We start from the raw sequence: 24,409 nt of genomic DNA, 5'->3' as shown, positions 1-24,409 counted from the left end.
AGGCACGTTCTCCTCAGCGTTGCCCTCACAGTGGCAGCGCGAGGGCAGGAGGCACACTCTTCCGCACTGCGCATGCTCAACTTGCGCAGTAAGCACCGTGAAGCCTTTCCCAGGCTCTTACCCACACTTTCCGTCTCAGCTGGGACCCTGTCTAGCTTCGCTCTCCCCCTTAACGCCTGTTCGGCTCCATGGCAACGGCAAACATCTCATCCCTCCCATTCCACCCCCACCACTCCTCTCTCTCTCTCTCTCACTCACTCACTCACTCACTCACTCTCTCTCTCTCTCTCTCCGCCTATCCGCGAACGCCGAACCTCTCGCGCACCACGTCACATCGCACTAGGCTCCGGCGGGACGCGGAACCCCGCCCGCCGCCGCTTCCCATTGGCCCGAGCGCCATAGCACCATCTCGTCTTAGCGCGGCGGATTGGCCAAGAGGGGCTGGGCCGTGGAAAGCGCGAGGCGAAGGCAGAAGTTGAGCCGGTCGCCGGCTATTAGCATAACCCCGCCCTCTTCTCTTGTGGCCTCCCTCCCGCCTGCCTCCGCTCCCCTCGCCTGCTCAGAGCATCCTCGGTCGCCAAGCGCGCCTTTTGCACGGCGAGGGCGGAGGCGAGTGGTCCTGCGGAGAGGATGGCAGGGAAGATAGGCGCGGCATTGTCCTGAGGTGGAGGAGGAGGAGGAGAGGCCATCATATAGGACGAACAGCCCAGGTCTCTTTCCCAGAGGAGCTTGGGGCTGAGGGTGGCACAGCTGCGCCATCCACGGCACTAGGAGGAGGCTAAACGAACGAGCCCTTTTCCTGTCAGAAAAATCCTGTCAGGGTCGCTGAGGGAAAGAGGAGCAGCCCTCACATTTTTTTTAAAGAACCCCCCCTCCCGCTTTTCGTGTATGTATGCATTTCAGTTCTTCACTCTTGTGAATTAAATTTCCATACCGCCCTTTATCAAGGATGGCATGCTCTCCTGCCAACCAGGTGTGCCACCTGCAAAGCCCACCAGCCACTTTGGGAGGGATGGCGGTGGTTGGCATGATCTCGCTCTAGTAACTTTTTGGTTTTTGTTCACAGGTGAAGCGAGAATCGCTTACGAAGGAGCAGGAGGGAAAGGAGCACAGGACCCGGAGATAACGCTTCCAATTCCCTTGTTGGACTGTGACATTTTGCATTTTTAAAACACACACAATACCTTCCTGGGTGTTTGTTTAGTTATTCCTGCTGACTGAAGGGTCAAGAGTCTTAAAATACATGTCCTGGCAGAAACCAGCAGATGGCTGAACAAATTTAAATGAATGATGCCATTTCTAGGGACACGGCGATAGGTGGAGCAGCAAATCCACTATGTTTTCCTGCCTGGTGCCTAAGCTGAGGAACTGCTTTTTGTGACCACAGAGGTTTTGTATTAAATTTCTTGGCATTTTTCTTTTTTACCTTTTTGGATTTGTAGTACAGTTTTTTAATTCTCCTCCTTTGATTTGAAATGAGGATCTTTGTAATTTCATAACGCAATTTGTACCGGGTGTGTGTAGCCCTGTTCAAGGAACTTTATTCAGAATCAAGCTTGAAAAGGGGGGAATCCAGCTTTGATTGTGAGAGAGCACACCCTTCCTCCACAATGTGGACTTTTCTGGGCATTGCCTCTTTCATCTATGTCTATAAGAAATGTGGAGATTTGCTGAATTATGCCAACAAGGAGGTCCTGATTTCCATGCTGGTGTTCTCTCTTGGTTTGCTGCTGTCCTATCGGTACCGGACATGGGGACTAAAGCAACAGAAGCACAGGCAAACCCATTGTGGAATGCTCTCTAATTTTCTTGCTACTGTGCCTGTCCTTGGTTTTTTCTGGACTAAATTCCACGCAGGCTCTCCAAAGGTGTTGAAACCGAAATCCAAAGAGGTATGTTGGCTCTTAGCATGACAACCCAGGGCTGAGATCTCTTTCCTATGTTTTAAAATAATCTTTCAGAGAAATTTGTTTTTAAAACTGGGGATTTCTGAATTGGGAATTTCTTTTTGAAAATCAGATTGCAGGTTTGTGTTCCTGAACGGTGATGGAAATCTACTTAAGTCAGCACCTCCCAAATTGGGGGAGAGGGAGCTGGAATGTTCAGTTTTTGTGAAATTGCAACATCTTCCCTTGGTTTTGTATTCAATCAAGCTCAAAACTCAGAACTCTGTAGTTTGATAAGAGATTTTAATAATAGTTATTTGAAATTCTCAAACATTAGCTCCTTTGTAATACGTTCCTAGGATTTCAGATTCCCCTTCCCCTCTTAGCTTGCTAGGGAGAGGGTTTCTCTGTCCTATATCTAGCATATGTAGGTAAGAAGCAACATATCCCTTCCTTGCCATTTTGAGGAGCGCATAATGTAAATGAACTACAAGTGCAATTCTGTGCATGGTTTCTTGGCACTACAGTAATTCCTACTGTGTTCAATGGGACTTGGTATGTTAATGATTGTAGCCCTCGTTAATTACACTATTAAGGAACAGATCCCACTGAAAGAGGAGTATCTCTGCTCACTTACCTAGGAATAAATCCTATTGAATTTAAGCAACAATGAGGTTGCCCCATTTGTTAAAAAGTGGCAATATGATTTACAGATTTGCTAGTATGCTGGTGCTTTACTCTGCTTGCAATTAAAATGGAGATGGTGACGACTTGGGGGTGGGCAGGGATGTTTAGGTGTGGCAGTCTTGTGTTCCTGTGCACCAGTACTGTGCCTTCTCATTGCACTTTGGGGACGGGGTGTAGTTCAGTGCTAGAGAACATGCAGAGGGTTGCAGGTTCAGTCCTTGATACCTCCAGGTGAAAATATCTTAAGTGGCTTATGATCCCATAAATAAATAAATAAATGGTGATGGTGATAATAGCAGGTATCTGTAATAATTATTTGGATTAAATTAAGGCACACTGGTAGGGATGTGGGTGGCGCTGTGGTCTAAACAACTGAGCCTAGGGCTTGCTGATCAGAAGGTTGGCGGTTCAAATCCTCGTGACAGGGTGAGTTCCTGTTGCTCAGTCCCATCTTCCTGCCAACCTAGCAGTTTGAAATCACGTCAGAGTGCAAGTAGATAAATAGGTGACACTCCAGCGGGAAGGTAAACGGTGTTTCTGTGCGCTGCTCTGGTTTTGCCAGAAGCAGCTTAGTCATGCTGGCCACATGACCCAGAAGCTGTTTGCGGACAAACTTCGGCTCCCTCGGCCAGTAAAGCGAGATGAGCGCCGCAACCCCAGAGTCGTTTGCGATTGGACTTAACTGTCAGGGGTCCTTTACCTTTTTTAAGGCACACTGGTAGATTACCAATGTATTTATTTCCCTAGGGCAGGAAACCTGGAGATTAAAGTTGTTGTTTCGGAAACACAGTAGCACAGACTGGGAATTTATATTGGAACCTGAGGCTCCAAAGCTTCATGGTAGTTAGTCAGGCCCTGATCCATGCTGCTGTTCTTATGCTCTCCCTGCTCCTTCTCCACCTGAGTAGCTTCATGACCTGCTAAAACAGCACTTCTTTAACAGCTCTAAAGTTCCTGCCTGTCTTGCTGTCTCCTGTTGCCCTGCATGTGTTTGAGAGCAGGTCAGAAACCCAAGTAGTTGGCATTGGGACATGTAGTCCTGGAACAAGGATATCTAGGTGTGAGGGTTCCTTATCACCGGCAGTGTAAATATGTGCTGGAGGGATCTGTTCCCCTTATACTTCATCTGAGGAAACCTCAGATTGAAGACATGGGTGGGGTTGAACTGTGGCAGGAAGCAGTGGCTTGAACAAATTCTGCCTGGTTCCCTGAAAGGGTCTGTTTATATCTGAGTCAATTTATATACTGTATTGCAGTCTTGGGGTATTTGTCTGAAATAGTGACATGCAGCACAATTCTAGGCAAGTTTACCTGGAAGTAGGCCCCTGACCCCCTGTATTCAATAGGGGCTAATCCTGATAAGTGTTCCTTCAGTAGCACCTTAAAGACCAACTAAGTTTATATTTTGGTATGAGCTTTCGTGTGCATGCACACTTCTTCAGATACACACGAAAGCTCATACCAAAATATAAACTTAGTTGGTCTTTAAGGTGCTACTGAAGGAATTTTTTTATTTTGCTTCGACTCAGACCAACACGGCTACCTACCTGTAACCTGATAAGTGTGTTCAGGATTGCAGCACTTCTTGGAGCAAGGCTCAGAAAGTCAGTGGGACTGAACTTCTGATGGACATCTATAGGATTGTACTGTAAGTCATGGGTTAAAAGTAGCCTCTCAGTGTGTTATCATGTTACATGCTAATAACTTGCCATGTGGGAAAAGCCAACATGCAGCAATTTAAAGCATTCTATACAGGTGTGGGGAACCTCTATGTGTTGCTGAACTACAGCTCCCATCAACCCTGGTCATGCCTCCTAGGGCTGATGGGAGTTTTAGTTCAGCATCATCTGGAGAGCTAACAGCTCCCCAAACCTGCTGTATTCCAAGTCCACTGAATTTATTCATTGGTTCAAGTAATTTGTGGAGTGCAGCTAGATCCAGGAAGGGGTTATGGAAATTTTTACATATTTACAAACCTAGTATAGGTATATGGGGACAAAGCAAACAAGGTAGTTGTCTTGACACATTAACGAATTCTGATGCAGTTACTCACCCTCCACCAGCTTAAAGGTTGCATAAATTTCATCCGCTGACTCCTTACTAACAGTGTAAATGTGGAAATGATTTGGGGAGTTTCAGAATCCCCAATGGAGCATAAAGCTCTGGGTATAAGGTGCACCCTGCACATTAGCTGCTGGAAGGCCAAGGTCCAGTCACCCAATACTATTGGCCCCACAAGTAATAATAATAAATAATAATTTTTTATTTATATCCCGCCCTTCTCAGTTTAGAAACCCGGGTTCAGGGTGGCTAACAACAAATTTAAAACACTTAATACAACATAAAAGCAGCATAAAATACAGTATAAAAGCATGGATAACAATAAAATTCAAAAATCAAAAATCAATTTGGGGGAAATCCATCCAATAAACATTAGATAGTTACCAGGACTAGCTGGCAAAATTAGTCCTACTTGGGCCAGTGAGGAGGCCAGGGGAGAATTTGCTGTGGGGTCCCAGAGTGAGTAATCTTCATAAAAAGGGGAGGGGGGAAGACAAGGGAAATAAAAGATCAGGCTGAGTTCAAATGAAAGGCCAGGCGGAATAGCTCTGTCTTACAGGCCCGGCGGAAGGAGGTTAAATCCTGTAGGGCCCTAGTCTCATGGGACAGAGCATTCCACCAGGTTGGAGCCATCACTGAAAAGGCCCTGGTGCTGGTGGAGGATAGTCTGACTTCCTTAGGGCCCGGGACCTCTAAACTATGGTTATTCATGGACCTTAAGGTCCTCTGCGGGGCATATCAGGAGAGGCAGTCCTGTAAATAGGGGCAAAAGCACTATAAAATGCTGCCAACTCATTGAGGTCCTCCAGGAATGGTCCAGGAATATACTGTGGCCACCCGTATCAAAAGTCACTGAGAGATCCAGGGGAATCAGCAGTTTCTCATTCCTCCATTTCTTTCCTAAAGAAGATAATCCAGTACAACCTGAACTTGTACTGGAATGAGTGAAGATAATCAGTTTCATCCAAGAGCATTATATGTATATATCATGTACAGAATTCTCTCCCTCAATATCCTGTGCTTTTGTGACATTTGTGAGCCCAACTCCTTGAAGTAAATGGTAATCACAATAGCCTAAAATGCATCTGTTTTGTTTTGCTTATGCCTTCATCTTTACGCAGGATAGAAGGGAAGTTGGTACCTCACCTGAGAGGACAATTGAGACAAGTACGGGTTCAACTCTTGCCCCTCCATGTGATCCAGAAGTTATCATTGTGGGATCCGGTGTGCTTGGCTCTGCTTTGGCAGCAGTACTGGCAAGGGATGGAAGAAAAGTGACAGTAATTGAGAGGGATCTGAAGGAACCTGACAGGATAGTTGGAGAATTGCTGCAACCAGGGGGCTATAATGCTCTGAAAGACCTGGGCTTGGAAGGTATGTTAGCAAAACACAAGTCCTATCTCATAGATATGTTCTAATGTGCTATTTAATTTGCTGGGTAGCCTGATCCTTGCCTTCCATTTATGCCTTTTATAAAATGATAATACCAAAAAACCCTCTTTAGCAGGCTTCCTCAAACTTGACTCTCCAGATGTTTTGAGACTACAATTCCCATCATCCCTGACCACTGGTCCTGTTAGCTAGGGATCATAGGAGTTGTAGGCCAAAAACATCTGGAGGGCCGAGTTTGAGGAAGCTTGCTCTTTAGTCTATATATGTTGGCCTATAGGCTGAAATTAGAATCTAGCATTTCCTTGATTTGGAGTGACTTACGACAGGGGTAGGGGTGCATGAGTTTCCATTTCTTTCCACATTACAGAATCCCTCTGTCACTATTGTTTAAATCTGTCAGTAATGTACACGAGACCTATGAAACTGAGTGAAGCCATGTATGATTCATATATGACCTACCAGGGACTTGGTAAACCCCTTGTTTTTGCTGCTTATCAGGCACTGTAGAAAACAGGGTAGTTGTTGAACATCTAGAAGGACATAATATATGGTTTATTGGCTGAATTCAGCTTAAATTATTAGATTCTAAGATTCTGACGATTGTTCAAAATATCTTTTCATGGTTGGGGAGAATTTCCATTGCATATTCCTAGTGCGTATAACATAATAAATACTTGATCTAAATGTGTGTTCTTGAGGCAACTTAATATGTATCCTTCTCATATACTGCCCTCGTCTCTGCACTTTCTCTAATGTATTGACATTTATTTTGCAGAGGCTGTGGAAGGGATTGATGCCCACACAATAAACGGCTATGTAGTTCATGACCTAGAAAGCAAATCAGAAGTTGAAATTCCTTACCCTGCTGTAACAGATGGCCAGATACAGAGTGGAAGAGCATTCCATCATGGGCGTTTCATCATGGGTCTCCGAAGGACAGCCATGGCAGAACCCAAGTAAGAATGGCAACCTAAAATAATAAGGCATCTATTGAATGAGCAGTTCTAGGCCTGGCTGATGTACATCCTTCTATCTTGTTGGATTTATTTTTTATTTATTTTGTTTTTCCTTTTATATCACTTTAATAACACCTTTGTAGTCTGATATCAACTGGATGTTGCATCCCAGCCATCAGCAGTGCATTAGTGGTTATACAGTTGTGGGAGTAATTCCTTGAATCAACTCAGCCACAGACATGTTTTATTGCAACACCCAAACAGGCATGCTTACCTTGAGTCATTTTGGGCACATTGAGAACTTGAAAGAAAATAAACTGGAACTTCCAGTGAGGTCAGATAGGCATCCTCCCTACTCAACTTCCAGCACCTACCATATATATATATATATATATATATATATATATATATATATATATATATATATTCTAAATCAGGAATGGGGAACCTATGGTCTTCCAGGTATCGCTGGACTACAATTCCTATCAGCCCCAGTCAGCATGACCAGTATTTAGAAGTTATAAGAGAACAACAGGCAGGGCCAGAGTTGCCTGCTCCTGTTCTAAACCATGGTTAAGCTTCATTTGAAGTCTGAATTGCTTAGAAAACTACTAAGTCCATTTAATAGCGTTTCTAGTTTTTAAAATTGATTGTAACCAGCCCAGAGTCTGTTGAGTAACTGCGCATCAGTATATTTATGCAAGTAGAGGTGCAACTAGAGACCATCTCTGGTTGTGCAACATCAACACCAGGAAACTAGAAACTGGAAACTGAGGTGCTTTCCCTCCTTGACGTACGGTAAAATGTAAATAAAAATAAAATACAATCCAAATAGAAGTATGGTTAGGTCACGTAGCTCCCTCCCACTTCAACGGAACTGCTGCTTGATATTTGCATTTCCACTAATTAGCAAAATGTCCTGGTTTGATTGTACCAGGATCAAACTATACATGATGTTTTCTTTCTTCTAATTGCTAATAGAAGCTGCAGGAAGTGATTTAGATCAGGGCTATGGCAAGAGGAAAAGGGTTCAACATTTTCCTCTGCATTGACGCCCTGATGCAAATCACTCTCATGCCATTGCTGTCAAGTTTTCCCTCTTCTCGTGAGGAAGCCTATTCAGCATAAGGGAATTTCCCTTAAAAGAAAAGGGAGACCTTGACAGCTATGTCTCATGGGGCTGCCATTAGCTGTCTATGAGAAAGTATACAGGCTTTCTCATGTTATGCTACTGTTTTTCCCTTCATGGCTCATAGCTTTGGGTGGATGGGATGGAATTTTGATCAGGACCATGGTGCAGCGTTAAAGAGTTAATCCTCTTATTTCCATACTTCGGCCCCAGTCTCAATCCTCTCTGCATCTGCTTTTTAGCGAAGAGAGGGAGAAATTAGAAATGTAGCACATGCAGCCCTAATAATATCAGATTAAAAATCATTTTATAGTACCGGTAATCTTTCACCCTTAAAATATATTTATGAGAAGGGATAATCATTGTGATGAGTATTCAGTTTTATATACCCCACCTACCTTCATACCCACAGCACATGTATTGAATCATGAATTGTCCAATCCTCTGGGTTGGCTATTGGCAAGATTTCCTGAGTCAGTCTTGCAGAAAGGATCAGGAGAGAATATATCAGATCCTGTGGCTTAGTGGTGGCCAACCTTATTGGCAAGTGTGCTGCATAACAAATCCATAGTATGAAATAATGCATTTCTAATGGACATTAGGCAGACAGCCACAGCCATTCATGTTTTAGTAACTTCCATGCTGTATTATTGCAATGCATTCTGAGTGGGACTACTGTTGAGTAGTGTTTGGAGACTTCATTTAGTCTAAACTGCTGCTGCCAGATGCTTTTAGAGGAAGGTAGCTAGAACATAACCATGCTGGTTATATTCAGTCTGCACTGGCTATGTATTTATTTCCATGATCAATTGGTTGCTGATTCTTGCCTTTTAAAGTTCTAAATGGCTCAAGATCTGGTTGCCTAGAGAGGACTGACTTTTTCCATTATGTTTGTCCCACATCTGAAGCTCTCTCCAGATACCCCTTGCCAGCTGAATAGAGCAGGGCTTTCTCAGTTGTGATACCTGTTGTGTGGAATGCCTTTCCTAGGGAAGCCTGCCTACCTCCAGCACTGAACAAGTTATGACCTGATGTGGGCTGCTATAACATTTTTTTCTTCTTTGCTGCTCATATATTGAGACTTGAATACCCCTTAGTTTGATCTGCTGTTGCTTCAGTTTTAATGATATGGTTGCTTATTCTGCTATTAAAATTGTTTTTAGTGTTATGATGTGATTTTATTTTGTATCTAAAGCATGGTTTAAGGCAAGCTAGGGCTTATCATTAACTGCGTCCCACAGCCCTCTCGCGGGGTTATATCCAATTGGTTTATAAGAAAAGCTTGGTTAATTTCTTGCCAACTGCTCATGCAAGCCACTGTCCTGGTTCAGACACCATGGCAAATCATGGTATGGCTTGTTTGAGCCATGCAGGTCCCATGTAGTTGAGAAGAAGCTGCAAGAGATCCATGAGGTATGGGAGAGGCTCATTCACAATTGTACCATGGTTTAAGGCCATTGTTTAAATACGGGTCTATTTTCTCCCCAGAAGTAAGGAGACAACCTGTGCAGTTGGTTCTGTTCAGGGGAACGGTTACAGCTATGAAAGTTAGTACTGTTCATTTTAGATGGAAATGTGCTTGACTTATGGTATTATGGAATATGAGCCATGGATACTGTGGGCATTAAAACAAACAAACTCCTTTCTTCCAGTACAAAATTCATTGAAGGAACAGTGACACAGCTGCTTGAAGAAGATGAATGTGTTGTTGGAATTTTGTACAAAGATAAAGAAACTGGTGTTACAAAGGTGAGGCTCTCTCTCTCTCTCTCTCTCTCTCTCTCTCTCTCTCTCTCTCTCTCTCTCTCTATATATATATATATATATATGACAGGAAAATATTCAAGGTTGTTTTGGTGCACAGTAATCCTCTGTCAAATTAAAGCAGGAAACAAGGTAACCCAACAGGTAGATTAGCACAATGAGTGTGGTTAAAAACACAGGGCCAAATTATATGACTGTATTATTACTATTTATCTGTATTCTGTTTTCAGTCCTCTCCTCCCATGGCATGAATACTGTATTTTTCTGTGTATAAGACTAGGTTTCCCCCCTAAAAAATAATGTTCAAAATTTAGGGCCGTCTCCCCCCATTTTCTTAAATTGGAGTCCCCAAAAATAGGGGGCATCTTATACATGGGGGCATCTTGTAGACAGAAAAATATGGTACATATCTAGTGTACAGACTACAAAGTATATATACAGGAAAATTGTGTTTTGTAGCTTTGCCCTTCAAAGTCGTAGGGTTATTTTTTAAGGGCCAAAACAGAAAGAAAAAAACATACTGTAGTCTGACTGCTGCCTCAATAGATATATGCTACACGGGTGGCACTGTGGTCTAAACCACTGAGCTTCTTGGGCTTGCCAATCAGAAGGTCGGTGGTTTGAATTCCCGTGACGGAGTGCGCTCCCATTGCTCTGTCCCAGCTCCTGCCAATGTAGGAGTTCAAAAGCACGCCAGTGCAAGTACATAAATAGGTACCACTGTGGCGGGAAGGTAAACGGTGTTTCCGTGCGCTCTGGTTTCCATCACGGTTTCCGTTGCACCAGAAGCGGTTTAGTCATGCTGGCCACATGATCTGGAAAGCTGTCCGTGGACAAATGCCGGCTCCCTCGGCCTGAAAGTGAGATGAGCGCTGCAACCCCATAGTTGCCTTTGACTGGATTTAACCGTCCAGGGGTCCTTTACCTTTTAACCTTTAGATATATGCTAAGGATACCTAAAAGTTCACATCATCTTCTATACATCAAATCAATCATTGCATTCTGCAGGAGAGGGTCTTCTGCAAATACCACCCAGTCAGGTGGTCTGTTGCATTTTATTTCTGAATCAGGCCTTTGGTAAGGCAACATTTTCCTTTGGAACTCCCTCCCATTGCAGATCAGACAGGTGTCTTTTTCGGTGCCTGCTAAAGGTGTTCCTCTTTCAAAAAGCCTTCTAAAATCTTTATCCCAGTTGACATCTGTCCTGAATTGAAATTAATTTTATATATGTGTTGTTTTTTAAAATATCTATAACTGTTTTTAAAATTGTTTTTATATATGCAATTGTTTTAACTATATATATGTGTGTGTGTGTGTGTGTTTTGTTATTGATGTTAAGGAAGAGCATGACAAGCTGTTGCTCAGAAATATTGTGCAATTTACTTTTGAGAACTCTGACAAACTTTAAAATGAGTATGAAACTTCTGTGAATATAGACTGGCTTAAGGGGTTACTGTACTATATGACACTATTTATCATGTTTATTGCCTTTTCTTGTCATCCTTCTCTGTTGCAGGAGCTCCGTGCACCCCTTACTGTTATTGCTGATGGTCTCTTTTCCAAGTTTAGGAAAAAACTTATCTCCAACAAAGTTAGAGTTCCATCTCATTTTGTGGGGTTAATTTTGAAAGTAAGTGTTACTTTTTTTAAAAAAACCAACAACAACTAAGCTTACAGTTAGACTGCTTACCATCTACGGTGGGGTGGCATTGTGGGCCATCATCCTGGGTGTGGGGCTTCAGATACCAAGGCTGTTGGGGAGGCATAGCTGCTTGCCTTGCTGGCCAGGGCTTCAGATTCAAGCCTGCCTGCAAAATCGACCAATAGCAGGTGGGCTGGGAAGCAGGCCTTTCCCAGAGGGTGGGCCCAACATAGGCTTCCTCTGGGTCCACTCCTGGGAAATGTAAAGCAGCCTGTCTCGACCCCAGCACCCAGTTCTTTGCCGGATATTCCATCCAATTCCTTTGTATATTGTCTGCTCTTTTGGCACTTGACCTTGCTGTGGACCTCATTGGCTGCTGTATTTGAGGCTAGGCATAGATGCTTAAAGAGGGAATGTTACGTGATCAAGGTGCATGTTTCAAAGTTGTCCCATTTAAATTGCTAATGTTGCCATTCCTCTGTCATTATTAAGTCCCGCCATTATTAATCCATATTTTATCCATCTTCACAAGAGCTTCTGATGTTAGTCATTGACCATGCATGGAGAATCGTAGCTTACTAAGCCAGTGTATAAATAGGTCCTGTTCCCTTGCACTCAGGCACTTCACTGGACCCTTCACACAAGCAAGTGAACAAGCTGGGAAGGATTCGTTTAACTCTTGTTTCCTTATCTGTCAGAAACAAGAAACTAGATTAATGCTTTTGGAACAAGCCAGGTTTTAAACCCCAAATCAGACCATGGCTTTGTATGGCCTCCACAGCCATCTATGGATACACCACTAAAACTGTGTTTGTTCGCCATGAGTGATCGCCAAGAAGAAGATTCTAACTATAGTTGCCCACTTTGTATGAAACAAGAAATGGTAGCTAAGTGAAGACTTCCTTGTTTGTTTTCTGACTTGCGCAAAGGGAGAAATTAGTCAACTGTATGAAGGCACCAGGATCATACAAGCTGAGGAATGGTTGTCCAAATGTGGTCACTGTTGCTAACACTTTACAGATTGGGAAGTGAGCATCTGTACTAGTAGTTTGTTGAAAATTGGCCAGTGAATTCATGGCCAACCAGTGATGTATTGATAAATGTAAGTCGGAAGGCACTTTTAATAACTTTTTCTCTTCCTTTCACTGTAAAGAATTCACCTCAGTTTAAAGCCAACCATGCTGAACTTGTTCTGGGGAATCCTAGTCCAGTACTTATCTACCAGATTTCTTCCAATGAAACCCGAGTCCTTGTTGACATTCGAGGTGAAATGCCAAAGAACCTTAAAGAATACATGGTTGAACAGATTTATCCACAACTACCTGGTAAGCATTATGTGCACAGGTTGTCAATACTGTGAAAGAAACCATCTGCTTAAGTGTTTGCATCAACTCTCATTTGATGCAGAATTGCCTCGTCATTGAAGAAATAAACTTTAAATGTCTAAACTGTGATTAACATGCACTCGGAGTTGAAGCTTCAATGAGTACCGTATTATCTTTTTGCAAATATTCATGTTTCTAGACTTGGTTGAAAGGTAGCTGTGACTGGGAGAGGATGGTGGAAAATAGCCCTTTGCAGTGTAAGTGCCTATGTTGGTAGCCTTTTACATCCTTTCCATGGTCAGTGATGGACTTGGAAATGGGCATGCCTGAAGCATGCATGATTTCATAGAGCCACAGGGGCATAATCTCAAGTTTCTTCATCACTTACCCTCAGTGGTCACACATTCGCAAGGATAAATAGCTGATGTAAAGCCGTGTTTGACTGGTTTGTTGTTACAGTTATGAGGGCATTGCTGTCTTCCTCTTATAATGCAACATTGACTTAGGGGAAATGTTGCACATCAGTTTCCCTCAGCTGATATACTGGAAATGTGGCATTTTCCTAGCATAGGTGTTGCTGGTGGGTGGCCTCAAGTTGTGCTTTCTCAGTTTGGGGATTCCTTAGAGCACCTTTGGGTACTTGGAGCAGTGAGCCCCTGAGGGAGTGAGATGGGAATTGAGCAGGCTGTGGGACTAGCCAGAAATGGTAATTTGAAAAGGTGTACGGTATGTTTGTGAAGAAAACTTGAAAGGCTGGTTTTGCTTTTTACAGCAAGGGTCTCTTCAGAACCAGGAAGGATTTTTTTCCTTGGGCAAGAGTCTGATGGATTTTCACCTGTTAAAAATGTCTTTGCTCTGTCAATGGCAAATTGCAACTTTTTAGCTGGGGGTCTCTTTACCTGACCTGACTGGGAATACTGGGAATAGATTCCTGTACTTCAGTATTGAGGCTGTTTGTTTTAAGTTGCCAGTGAATATCTGGGTTTCACAGATGTGCTTTTGAACAACACCCCATCATTTCAGTTAGACGTGCGCAAAATATATTCCTGATACAATAATAATAATAATAATAAATGTCAGATATTTGGTCATTCAGATGTTGCTGAACAGCAACTCCTGTCATCCCATAATTGATCTGGACACTATACAGTCGTACCTTGGTTGTCGAATGGAATCCATTCCAGAAGTCCATTTGACTTCTGAAAACATTTGACAACCAAGGCGTGGTTTCCGATTGGCTGCAGGAGCTTCCTGCACTGAGTTGAAAGCCACGGAAGCCACGTCAGATGTTCAGGTTCCAAAGAATGTTCACAAACCGGAACACTCATTTCCGGGTTTGCAGCATTCGGGAACCAAAATGTTCGAGTCGCAAGGCGTTTGGAATCCGAGGTACTTCTGTCGTTGCAGCCTACAATAGCATTAAGTTTTTTTTGCTGCTGCATCATACTGTTGACTCATGTTAAACTTGTGGTCTACTAAGACCTCTAGATCCTTTTCACATGTACTACTTGTTTGTTGTTCTCTGATTCCTGCTCCATCCACATCCTTATTTATCCAAAACAGCCCGGTTTTAACAAGCATTTTGAGATGTACAATTCTTCACTTGTATTTGGCATTAGGACACCATACACTTTCCATAATGTTTTCTCATGTTTGTGCCAATTATTTTGAAAGAAATCGCAACTGACTGACTTCTAAGTGATCCCCCGCCCCCGAAGTGGATTTATCTTTAGCATAGCTGTCAAGTTTTCCCTTTTCTCGCGAGGAAGCCTATTCAGCATGAGGGAATTTCCCTTAAAAGGGGGGGGGGAACTTGACAGCTATGATCTTTAGGTCACCAGAGTTCTGCAGAAGAGCTAACAACTTGTCTCAGTTTTCTAATGACTTTTGGGGGGACAGGTTGGAGCTAGGTATTAATGATGTCTTTCTTCTGAATCTTGATAAAAAGATTGAATGTTCTGTAAATGATTGAACTTCTGCATTTTTTATTTTTGCAGTGCACATACAGGAGCCTTTCCTAATAGCTGTGCAGAATGATCACTTGAGGACCATGCCAGCAAGCTTTCTGGCTCCATCCCCTGTAAACAAATCAGGTCTGTGAGCAGAAGAGTGAATTGAAAGCTGAAAGGCTTAAGGGTCTGCCCATCCAAGGGTTGGGGCGTGCCTTGTGGGGTTTTGTTCCCCCTCGCTTTGAACAGCACAGAATCCCACCCACCAATGCCATATCACCAAACTTCTTTGGAAAGACTTTTCCATTTCAAATAGGGTGCAAAACGCAAGTCTAAACCTTTGGATTTCAGCCTTTGAAGACAAAGGGGTTGTTCCTCAGACTTTAAGACAGAGGTGGAAAATCTCAAGCTCAGGGGCTGAATGTCCCTGCACCTGCCCCTCTATGTGCTGAGTGCAATCATGCTTCTATTTTCTATACCTCCAATCCAGCAGGCACTATTTGCTGGCCCCTTCCATGGTTCCTAGGCCCCAGGGCTTAGAGGGCAGGGTAGGAAGCATTGCTGTCACTCTGTTTAGCTTTACAATGATGCCACTTCACTCAGTAGAGACATGAAGCAATCTAGAGATTGCTAGGAAAGATAGCGGCACCTGCCAAGCCCAAAGTGTGCAAAAGTTTAGAATGAATGCCAGAATCCTGCATCTATACAACAGTGGTTGATTTTAGAGGTTGTTTCCTTTTTTATATAGGAGTCCTCCTTCTGGGTGATGCTTACAACATGAGGCACCCTCTAACAGGTGGAGGAATGAGTGTTGTTCTGAATGACATCAAGATATGGAGACACCTGCTGCAGGCCATTCCAGACCTGCATGAGGATTCGGCTATTCTGGAGGTATTTTATTTTATTTCTTTATTACATTCGTTAGTCACTTTATTTTGCCCAGGGCAACTCAAAGCAACTTAAAAGCATGGGTATGATTCTGGCTTTTCCTTTTAGGATGGGGGCTTTGGTTCAGGTAAGGGTTATTTTTTTGCAACTTTAAGCTGCTGCCTGTTTTAGATTAGAGAGAATCTTGAGTTCCGATCACCTGCACAGCAAACTTTCAGGTTCAAGGGAGGACTGTGGTCACAATCCCACCATAAATTTAACTCACATAGCTTTCCCCAAAGATTCCTGGGAACTGTAGTTTGTCAAGGCTGCTTGGAACTGTAGCTCTCTGAAGGGTAAACTGCAGTTCCCCAGGATTCTTTAGGGACAGCTAGCCTGGCTTATATTTTAACCCTTGTTGGATCCAGGAATTAGAAGGATCTTCCATACAGCCTACATCTTCCTTCCCCAAACTCATGACAGTATAATGATGGACTTAAGAGAATTGATTAGAGGACATTGGCCAGCAAGTCTGACAAGAGTCTTGCTCAACTCACTGCTACTTGTCACGTGCAACTTGTGATCCATGCTTTACTGCATGGATACCAGAAAATTGTTTTGTTTCTGACAAAGTATTCTGCTGGGACAAGCCTTGTCCTGCTATTCCTATAATTTCTGTTTAGAGATGTGGCATTTCTGGACATTTTGACACTATGGTGGGCTTGTTTGTGATGGGTGATGAAATAGGTGTCATAGAATCATAGAATTGTGGAGTTGGAAGGGACCCTGAGGACTGTCTAGTCCAGTGTTAGGTCTCCAGCTATTTTCAGACGACAGTTCTCATCATCCCTGACCACTGGCCTTGCTAGCTAGGGATGATGGAAGTTGTAGTCCAAGAACTGCTGGGGACCCAAGTTTGGGAAACACTGATCTAGTCCAACCCCCAATGCAGGAATATGCAGCTGTCCCACACAGGGATCAAACCTGCAACCTTAGTGTTATCATCACCACACTCTAACCAACTGAGGTACCCATAAATCATGTGCACCATGTGAAATGCATTATGCATTAACAGTGGGGAAATGCAAAATGGGAACAGGCCATGCTTCCATGGTAGAGCACTAACTAGCCTTTGCACAGGAAAAGGTCTCATAGAATCATAGAATTGGAAGAGACCACAAGGGCCATCCAGTCCAACCCCCTGCCGAGCATGTTCTATTTCTGGCATCTCAAATTGTTAGGTAGCAAGTGATGGGACAGAATTCTGCCCTGGAGAGCTACCTTCAGTAAGAGCAGACTAGAAATAAGTCCAAAGATCCATATGGTCATAGGTGTGCTGATAACAATTTGCTGACAAGCTCCCTTCTCATAGTGAGACCATTCCTCTGTCATTTGGTGGAGTAAGTTGCCAGTGCCCCCATCTTAAACCATCTTGAAACTGGTAAACCCCATTGTGTATGCAATGTTATGTTGCATCCTGATGCTGGCAAGTAACCTTATCTTACCTTTTGCAGGCAAAGAAGTCCTTTTACTGGACAAGAAGAAAGTCCCATTCCTTTGTCGTGAACGTCCTTGCTCAGGCACTTTATGAATTATTTGCTGGAACAGATGGTAAGTGCATTTCCAAAAGGTATACACCAAGTTAATTACACTTCATATATCTATTTTGTTCCAGTTTAAGTGGTGCAAGACCTGTGGACGTGATGGAACACCTCCATATTTCTTTAGCTGCACTGTGCCCTACTTACAACTTGATCAGCCATCCATCCATTCATCCCTAAGGCAGAAGCACACTGTTTGATAGCCATCAAATTGCCATTGAAAACAAGCTTTCCTGCACTGCCATTTCTGCTCTGAACATGTGACATTTATTATTATTATTTATTATTTATCAAATTTGTGTACCGCCCTATACCCATAGGTCTCTGGGCGGTTCTTCATAATAATAATAATAATAATAATAATAATAATAATAATAATAATAATAAATTTATTCTTATTATTTGTACCCCGCCCATCTGGCTGAGTCTCCCCAGCCACTCTGGGCGGGTCCCAATCGAGTATTAAAACAATACAGCATTAAATACTGTATTAAAAACTTCACAACATAAAATTGTTAAAAATAACAAAATACATAATAAAAATGAGAACAAAAACAAACCAATAGTCAGGGCTGTCTTAAGCGCCCCTGGCACCGTGGTGCGCCGGATCCCTCCGGCGCCCTCCCGCCCTGTTTCCCACTGCGGTGGGCGGGCAGGCACAGCGCAGTTGCCGTGGGCGCAGCTGCACGGCAGGCCGGCCGGCCAGCAGGTGGGCGCAGCTCGCGGCACCCTCCTGGCGGGCCGGCGCCATGGTGCCCTGCGCCACCCAGCCTGCACGTAGGGCCGGCCCTGCCAATAGTCCCTCCTCCCATAAACTGTTTAAAAAGGCATCAGATGTCTGTAAGCCAAAGGTCTAGTTCAGGCATAGGCAAACCCGGCCCTCCAGCTGTTTTGGGACTACAACTCCCATGGTCCCTAGCTAACAGAACCAGTGGTCAGGGATGATGGGAATTGTAGTCCAAAAACATCTGGAGGGGCCGAGTTTGTCTATGTCTGGTCTAGTTAAACAGGAACATTTTCACCTGGTGCCTAAAGGTGTATTTAGAACAGGGATGTCAGCATCCTTGTTGTTGTTTTGTCGTTTAGTCGTGTCCGACTCTTCGTGACCCCATGGACCATAGCACGCCAGGCACTCCTGTCTTGCACTGCCTCCCGCAGTTTGGTCAAACTCATGTTTGTAGCTTCGAGAACACTGTCCAACCATCTCATCCTCTGCCGTCCCCTTCTCCTAGTGCCCTCAATCTTTCCCAACATCAGGGTCTTTTCCAGGGAGTCTTCTCTTCTCATGAGGTGGCCAAAGTATTGGAGCCTCAGCTTCACGGTCTGTCCTTCCAGTGAGCACTCAGGGCTGATTTCCTTCAGAATGGATAGGTTTGATCTTCTTGCAGTCCAGGACTCCTTAGGGCAATCTTAACATGTCTTCTGTCCATCTGACTTTCTCTACCAGTACCTAAGTGGACTATGGGATGTAAGAGAGAAAAAAAGTCTACTGCCAGCATTTCGTTGGAAGGTTATGCTAGCCTGGAAAGCAAATAAATTATATTAATAAATAAATTAATAAATTAATTAACAGAGTTGTTAAGTCTCATTGAGTGCTTTGTAGATTGCAGGTGCAGTCTAGGCCCATTCATCAGAACACAAACTTAGATTTTTAGCATGGGTATAGTTTGCATAACATATGACAGTCTTGCCATGGTAATGATCATTAGCTTGTGGTGACACAGAAATGGGTTTTTTCACTGGTAGCACAAGTGTTCCTGGAGTGACCCCTGGTGAAATACAAGAGGCACAGGGCCGGCCCTACGGCCAGGCTGGGTGGCGCAGGGGGCCACAGCGCTGGCCCGCCAGGGGGGCGCTGCGCAGCTGCGCCTGCCCACCGGCCGCGCAGCAGCGCTGTGCGCTGAACCCGCCCGCCCGTCGCGCAGCAGCACCCTCGGCAGCCACGCTGAGAAACGGGGCGGGGGCGGGGCGTCGGAGGGATCCGTTGCACCAGGGCGCCAGAGGTGCTCCAGATGGCCCTGAAGAGGCACCACCTGTATGGGCTTCCTGGCAGCTTTTGAAATCACTCCTGTTCACACAGGCATTACGCTGATCTCACCACCTGGGTCTCATAATTTAATTGTTGTTTTGTTGGAAAAGGATTGTTTCGTTGCATAATTTAATTAATGTTTTAATGGGATTGTTTTATTGTGTGATTTAAGAATGGATATTTATATGTTAATGTTCATGTAATTGGTCTTTGGATTTGTAAACTGATTAGTATTTTGACATTAAGCTGTATATAATGTTATTTTCTGTGCCTTCTTGTAAAGCAGCCTTCCCTTTAATTTTTTTGCAGTTTCTCTGCGTCAGTTAAGGCAAGCCTGTTTCCTTTATTTCAAGCTTGGTGGAGAGTGCGTATCCGGCCCAGTTGGATTACTGTCTGTGTAAGTTGGAGAAATGTTTATAAAATCCTTCTCAGGTTGTTGTTCAGACCAGGACTCTCTTTGGAAACCATGTGAAAGAGACCTTTCATGATGAGTCCACTTGACCAGTGAGGTGTAGAGGAGCTGGGGATCAAATACTACTACTACTACTACTACTACTACTACTACTACTAAAATACACCCACACACCCACCCACACCCACACACACCACCCATCCAGCTGGGTTTCCCCAGCCACTCTGGGCAGCTCCCAGTGATAAAACATCAAACATTAAAAACTTCCCTAAACAGGGCGGCCTTCAGATGTCTTCTAAAAGTCAGAGAGTTGTTTCCTTTACATCTGATTGGAGGGCATTCCACAGGGTGGGCGCCACCACTGAGAAGGCCCTCTGCCTGGTTCCCTGTAATGAGGGAACCGCCAGAAGGCCCTTGGAGCTGGACCTCAGTGTCCGGGCAGAACAATGGGGGTGGAGACGCTCCTTCAGGTATCCTGGGCAGAAGCCATTTAGGGCTTTCAAGGACAGCACCAACACTTTGAATTGTGCTTGGAACCGTACTGGGAGCAAATGTAGGTCTTTCAGGACCGGTGTTACATGGTCTTGGCAACCACTCCCAGTCACCAGTCTAACTGCTGCATTCTGGATTAGTTGTAGTTTCCAGGTCCACAAAGTTTTTTGATCAGATAACTTAATACAAACAAGCTAAGCCAGGTGCCATGTTCTCTCCCCCCACTCCAAATATTTATTTTTATTCAGGAACATGGGAAGCTGCTTTATCCCAGGCCAGAGTATTTGTTCATCTAGCTTAGTAGTATTCTTAGCGGTTCTCCAGCGCCCTTAGGTGGAGAGAGGTCTTTTGCATCACCTGTTACCTGATTCTTTCTTACTTGCTTGTTCAGTTAAATAATTTTTGCCCTGCTCGTCAGCCAAAAAGACCCCAGCAGCACTGTGCAGGATTGAATCCTCTTGCTTTCTGTTGGCAGGGAGGAGAGGCAGTGTCTCCTCCTTCCTCCTCTCCCCACAGTATGTTTAATCAGGGTCTTAAGAAATCTGATTGAACATTAGCCCCATCCCCAAATGGATCCAGAGCTGGGACTGGGGTGGAGTGAGTGGTCCCTGAGTAGGTACAGGGCAGGTTGGCTTCACACCTGTGCCCTGCATCAGGGTCACAGGGGGATTTTGTGTGTGCGTGCGCAGCTGGAACGGAAAAGCAGCTGGAACTAACCCAGTAGCAAAAAAATCAAATCTGTGTTAACACTAACCTTTTAAGGTTGTGGGAGGGGGAGAAAACATAGAATCTTAGAGTTGGAAGGGACCCTGCGGATTATCTAATCCAACCTGCAATGCATAAAGTGGCCTTTCGAGAGGATTTGTTACCCAACAATTTCAACGGGTTAGTATTTTGTAAAATACTGTAAAAACATTGCTCGTAAGGTGAATCGCTTTTCTCATCATTTCCTCCATCCTTCCCTGCAGCTTATCGCCCAAGCCTGTTGTCCTGATTGGCCACTTCTTTGCTGTTGCCCTCTACGCCGTGTATTTCTGCTTCAAGTCCGAGTCCTGGATCACCAAGCCGCGAGCGATTTTCAGCAGCGTTGCTGTGCTGTACCGGGCTTGCTCCGTCATATTTCCACTCATATACTCTGAAATAAAGTACCTCACCTATTAAATTCGAAAAGACAAATCCGCAGGAAAAAGGAACACAGTAGACTCCCTTCTCTCCTCTCGCCCTCCATTTTTGCGAATGTGGGATTATTCTGTCCCTAAAAAGCAGACTTTTACTCTCTTTTTCAAGAAAAGGACCAAGCCTTGTTTTGTGTTTTTTGTAGAGAGAGGGCCAGCCTCTGGATCTAAGATCTTCCTATAAGAGGGATCCTAAGTGTGTATAATCCCATGAACCAAGAAGGTAACATTTCAGTAACGATCAGCCCAATCTATGGGGAGGGAGAGGTAATTCCTACTGCTGTTTCTGGGCGTAGCTCTTCAGAGCCAAGGGAGTGCAAATAACCACCTCTGATCTGCCTGTTGAGCTTCCCATCCCTCTGGCTGCTGGGGCCATGGCTAAATGCTACACAAAACTCTGTAGCACATGCGATCCTGCCAATATAGGAGACAAGATAGCCAGGAATCATTGTTCTCACTGAGGAGGTAAATCTGTGCCTTGGCTGCATCACTTTAGACTGGCGATCAAAAATGGAATGACCAAATGCTCTTCTACACAACCCTTCTTTGAAAATAAGCAAATAAATTGCCCTGCACATAGAAAACTAGCACATCAGGGTGTGAGCTAGGCTAGATTCATGGATGCATTTCTTTTTAAAACAATATGAAGGAACAATGAATCAATCGCGTTGAACCCTCACCTGCAGCCCAGGCCCAGGTTTGCTTCCTTGGGAGCTGGTTCATTCTTGGCTTTTGATTCATACAATGAATACTGTGTAGTGCTAGCTCTGGCAGCCTCGCTGGTACTACTGCTGGCTCCTAAGGGTTTCTCGTGCCAGAATTATACAAATCTGAATAATTTAGTTATTAGTCACACAGACATGAATATGTGCGTGTATGTATGTAAAAATAAGAAACTCACATACAAAAAAATATGTAAGTTTGATTTCCTTATACGGATGACGATTCTAAAAGATGTTTCCAGGGACCACTATAAAAATGTTCAGGACAGAAGCTAAAATGCTGATTCCAGCAGAAGATAGTTGATGGATTCTTGAGCATGCCCTATTAATGTTAATTAAAAGCTAATGAAGCAAGGGGTAGTTCAAACAGTTAACTTTCTCTTTTTGCTGCTAATGTTATCTGTACCTTTGACATTTTCTATCTTTTATGTGAAATGTCCCTCTATGATGAGATAAAATCCTAATGTGTTTTATTCAGCTAAATGTCCCTGTGTCTACTTTTTTTTTTTTTTTGTCCTGTGGTATAAGTACCGGGACCCTTTTCTTAATTTTTTTTAAAAATAACTTTCTAGTGGGGAAGAGGGATGTATGGCACTAGTTCTTCTTATGGTTGAGGAGGCCTGTGGCAGCATAGGAGATTTAAAGCAGCATCACAACACAGAGCTGTAAATCCTTGCCACAACCCTTTACGTAGCAGTAAACCTGCTTCCTCAGTTGCTACGAGATACAACTTTGGTCACATCCGTACCATACATTTAAAGCATGCGGCTTCCCTCAGAGAATCCTGGCAACTTTGGTTTACTCCTCAGTGCTACAGTAGGGGATCCCAGAAGTGTTTGTTTTTTTTTGATCCTCAAAGATTCTGTGCCCGTGAAGTATAATGAGAGCCTGTCTGGTTCTACTCTTGAAAAGTATACAGTGAAGTAAATTTTAAGTGATTTTGTTTTCCTGTGTTAGTTTGGCACTGTAGAATGACAAGGGACAGTTCTCCACATAAAAGCAGATGTGATCCCCCGCCCAAATCACACCAAAACATTTTCTGACTTCTGTGAGCTTAGCAATTATTTGTAGTTTGTGCAGTTCAAACAAATGTTTCCCCCCGTGTAAACATGAGCCCTTCCGACTCAAAAGAAGTTGCATTGGGAAACTTGCTAGACTGTACCACTTGAGATCTTGTGCATATTTGCCGGTTTCCCAGTAGGACCAACATCCCCTACATCGAGAAATCTAGCATGGCAGGGTTTGTAACCTTGCTGACATTTAGTTTCTTAGATGCAGAGAGTTTTTATTTGGAAGATCATTCAGTCATGTGACTCTTTCCCTGCCCAAGATGATAGCCTGAGCAGTAGTTTTACTATGGTAATCCTATATAATAAAGTGCAAGTGTCTCTGCGTCCAGTCCCTGTGTCCGCGCTACTGCGCATGTGCCCCACGGACACAGGGATTGGACGCAGAGACTTGACGCACACACACACACACACACGCTCTCCCCACCCCCCACCCCTCTGCCTACTGTTTCCCTCGCAGTCCTCAGAAGAATCGCGGCCCTCCTGGGCGCCAGCTGGGCTCAGCGGAGCGCCCCGACGAAGCGGTGGCCATGGGAGGGGCCAGCCGGCCCCCTCACGCGCCACCGCTGCCAAAAAAGGCTGAATGTTCTAGCGCCCGTTTATTAAACGGGCTGAATGACACTAGTATCATGATAAAATGCTCATAAAAAAGATGATGCCATGATGGAAATTCTTGGGAAATCCAAGGTGAGTGTGCTCAACTCTTGTTCAATTATAGACTTTTGTGTCATGCTTTCCAGTGACTATAAAGTATTTGTTTTGCAATGTTTTTAATCCCCATGTGTGATTCGCAGTAATTATAGTACAATTTTTATAAGCAGATTTTATTGAGAAATGTGTCATGCAATAGAAAGAATATGGTTTGTAACAACCAGATGTCATTACAAAACACATTTCAGAGCATATTGCTTTCTACCAAAAGTAACATTTAGATGTTAGTAAGGTGTATTTAGCGTCAATAGACCTTTTGATGCTGGTTTTATCCTTTCACCCACTTCCATTGGGGAAGAAGATTGCTTCTGCGACTTACGTGGGTGGAGTAGGGCTTGCAAATGACATTTAAGCTTATGACATTTAAGTCGCGCTGTTCAACTAGTCTGACAACATACTCCACTAGGTTGGCAGCACTTCTGCTTCTTTTTTATTTAAATTTTTTATTTAATTATTATTAATGCACAATGGAAGGAAAACCATACATCATAACTAAACAAAAAAAAAACAAGTAGAAATAATAATAATAATAAGCAAAGTAA

General features: G+C 43.8%; 1 protein-coding gene across 1 annotated transcript; it reads left to right on the top strand.

Annotated features, from left to right (window-relative positions):
- Nucleotides 1-553: 553 nt before the first annotated feature.
- SQLE (squalene epoxidase) lies at nucleotides 554-22,566 on the top strand. Its single transcript, XM_035125065.2, has 12 exons — nucleotides 554-886; nucleotides 1,067-1,892; nucleotides 5,756-6,008; nucleotides 6,802-6,982; nucleotides 9,764-9,860; nucleotides 11,392-11,505; nucleotides 12,671-12,842; nucleotides 14,840-14,935; nucleotides 15,540-15,682; nucleotides 17,173-17,269; nucleotides 19,598-19,685; nucleotides 21,161-22,566. Exons 2-12 carry the CDS (start codon nucleotides 1,611-1,613, stop codon nucleotides 21,351-21,353), a joined length of 1,716 nt encoding a protein of 571 aa, XP_034980956.2. The 5' UTR covers nucleotides 554-886; nucleotides 1,067-1,610; the 3' UTR covers nucleotides 21,354-22,566.
- The last annotated feature ends 1,843 nt before the right edge of the window (nucleotides 22,567-24,409 follow it).

The sequence above is a fragment of the Zootoca vivipara genome, chromosome 8 (genome assembly GCF_963506605.1).
Source record: "Zootoca vivipara chromosome 8, rZooViv1.1, whole genome shotgun sequence".
NCBI classification, from domain to species: domain Eukaryota; kingdom Metazoa; phylum Chordata; class Lepidosauria; order Squamata; family Lacertidae; genus Zootoca; species Zootoca vivipara.
Note: the sequence above shows the minus strand (reverse complement) of the source record. Positions and strands in the feature narration are given on the sequence as shown.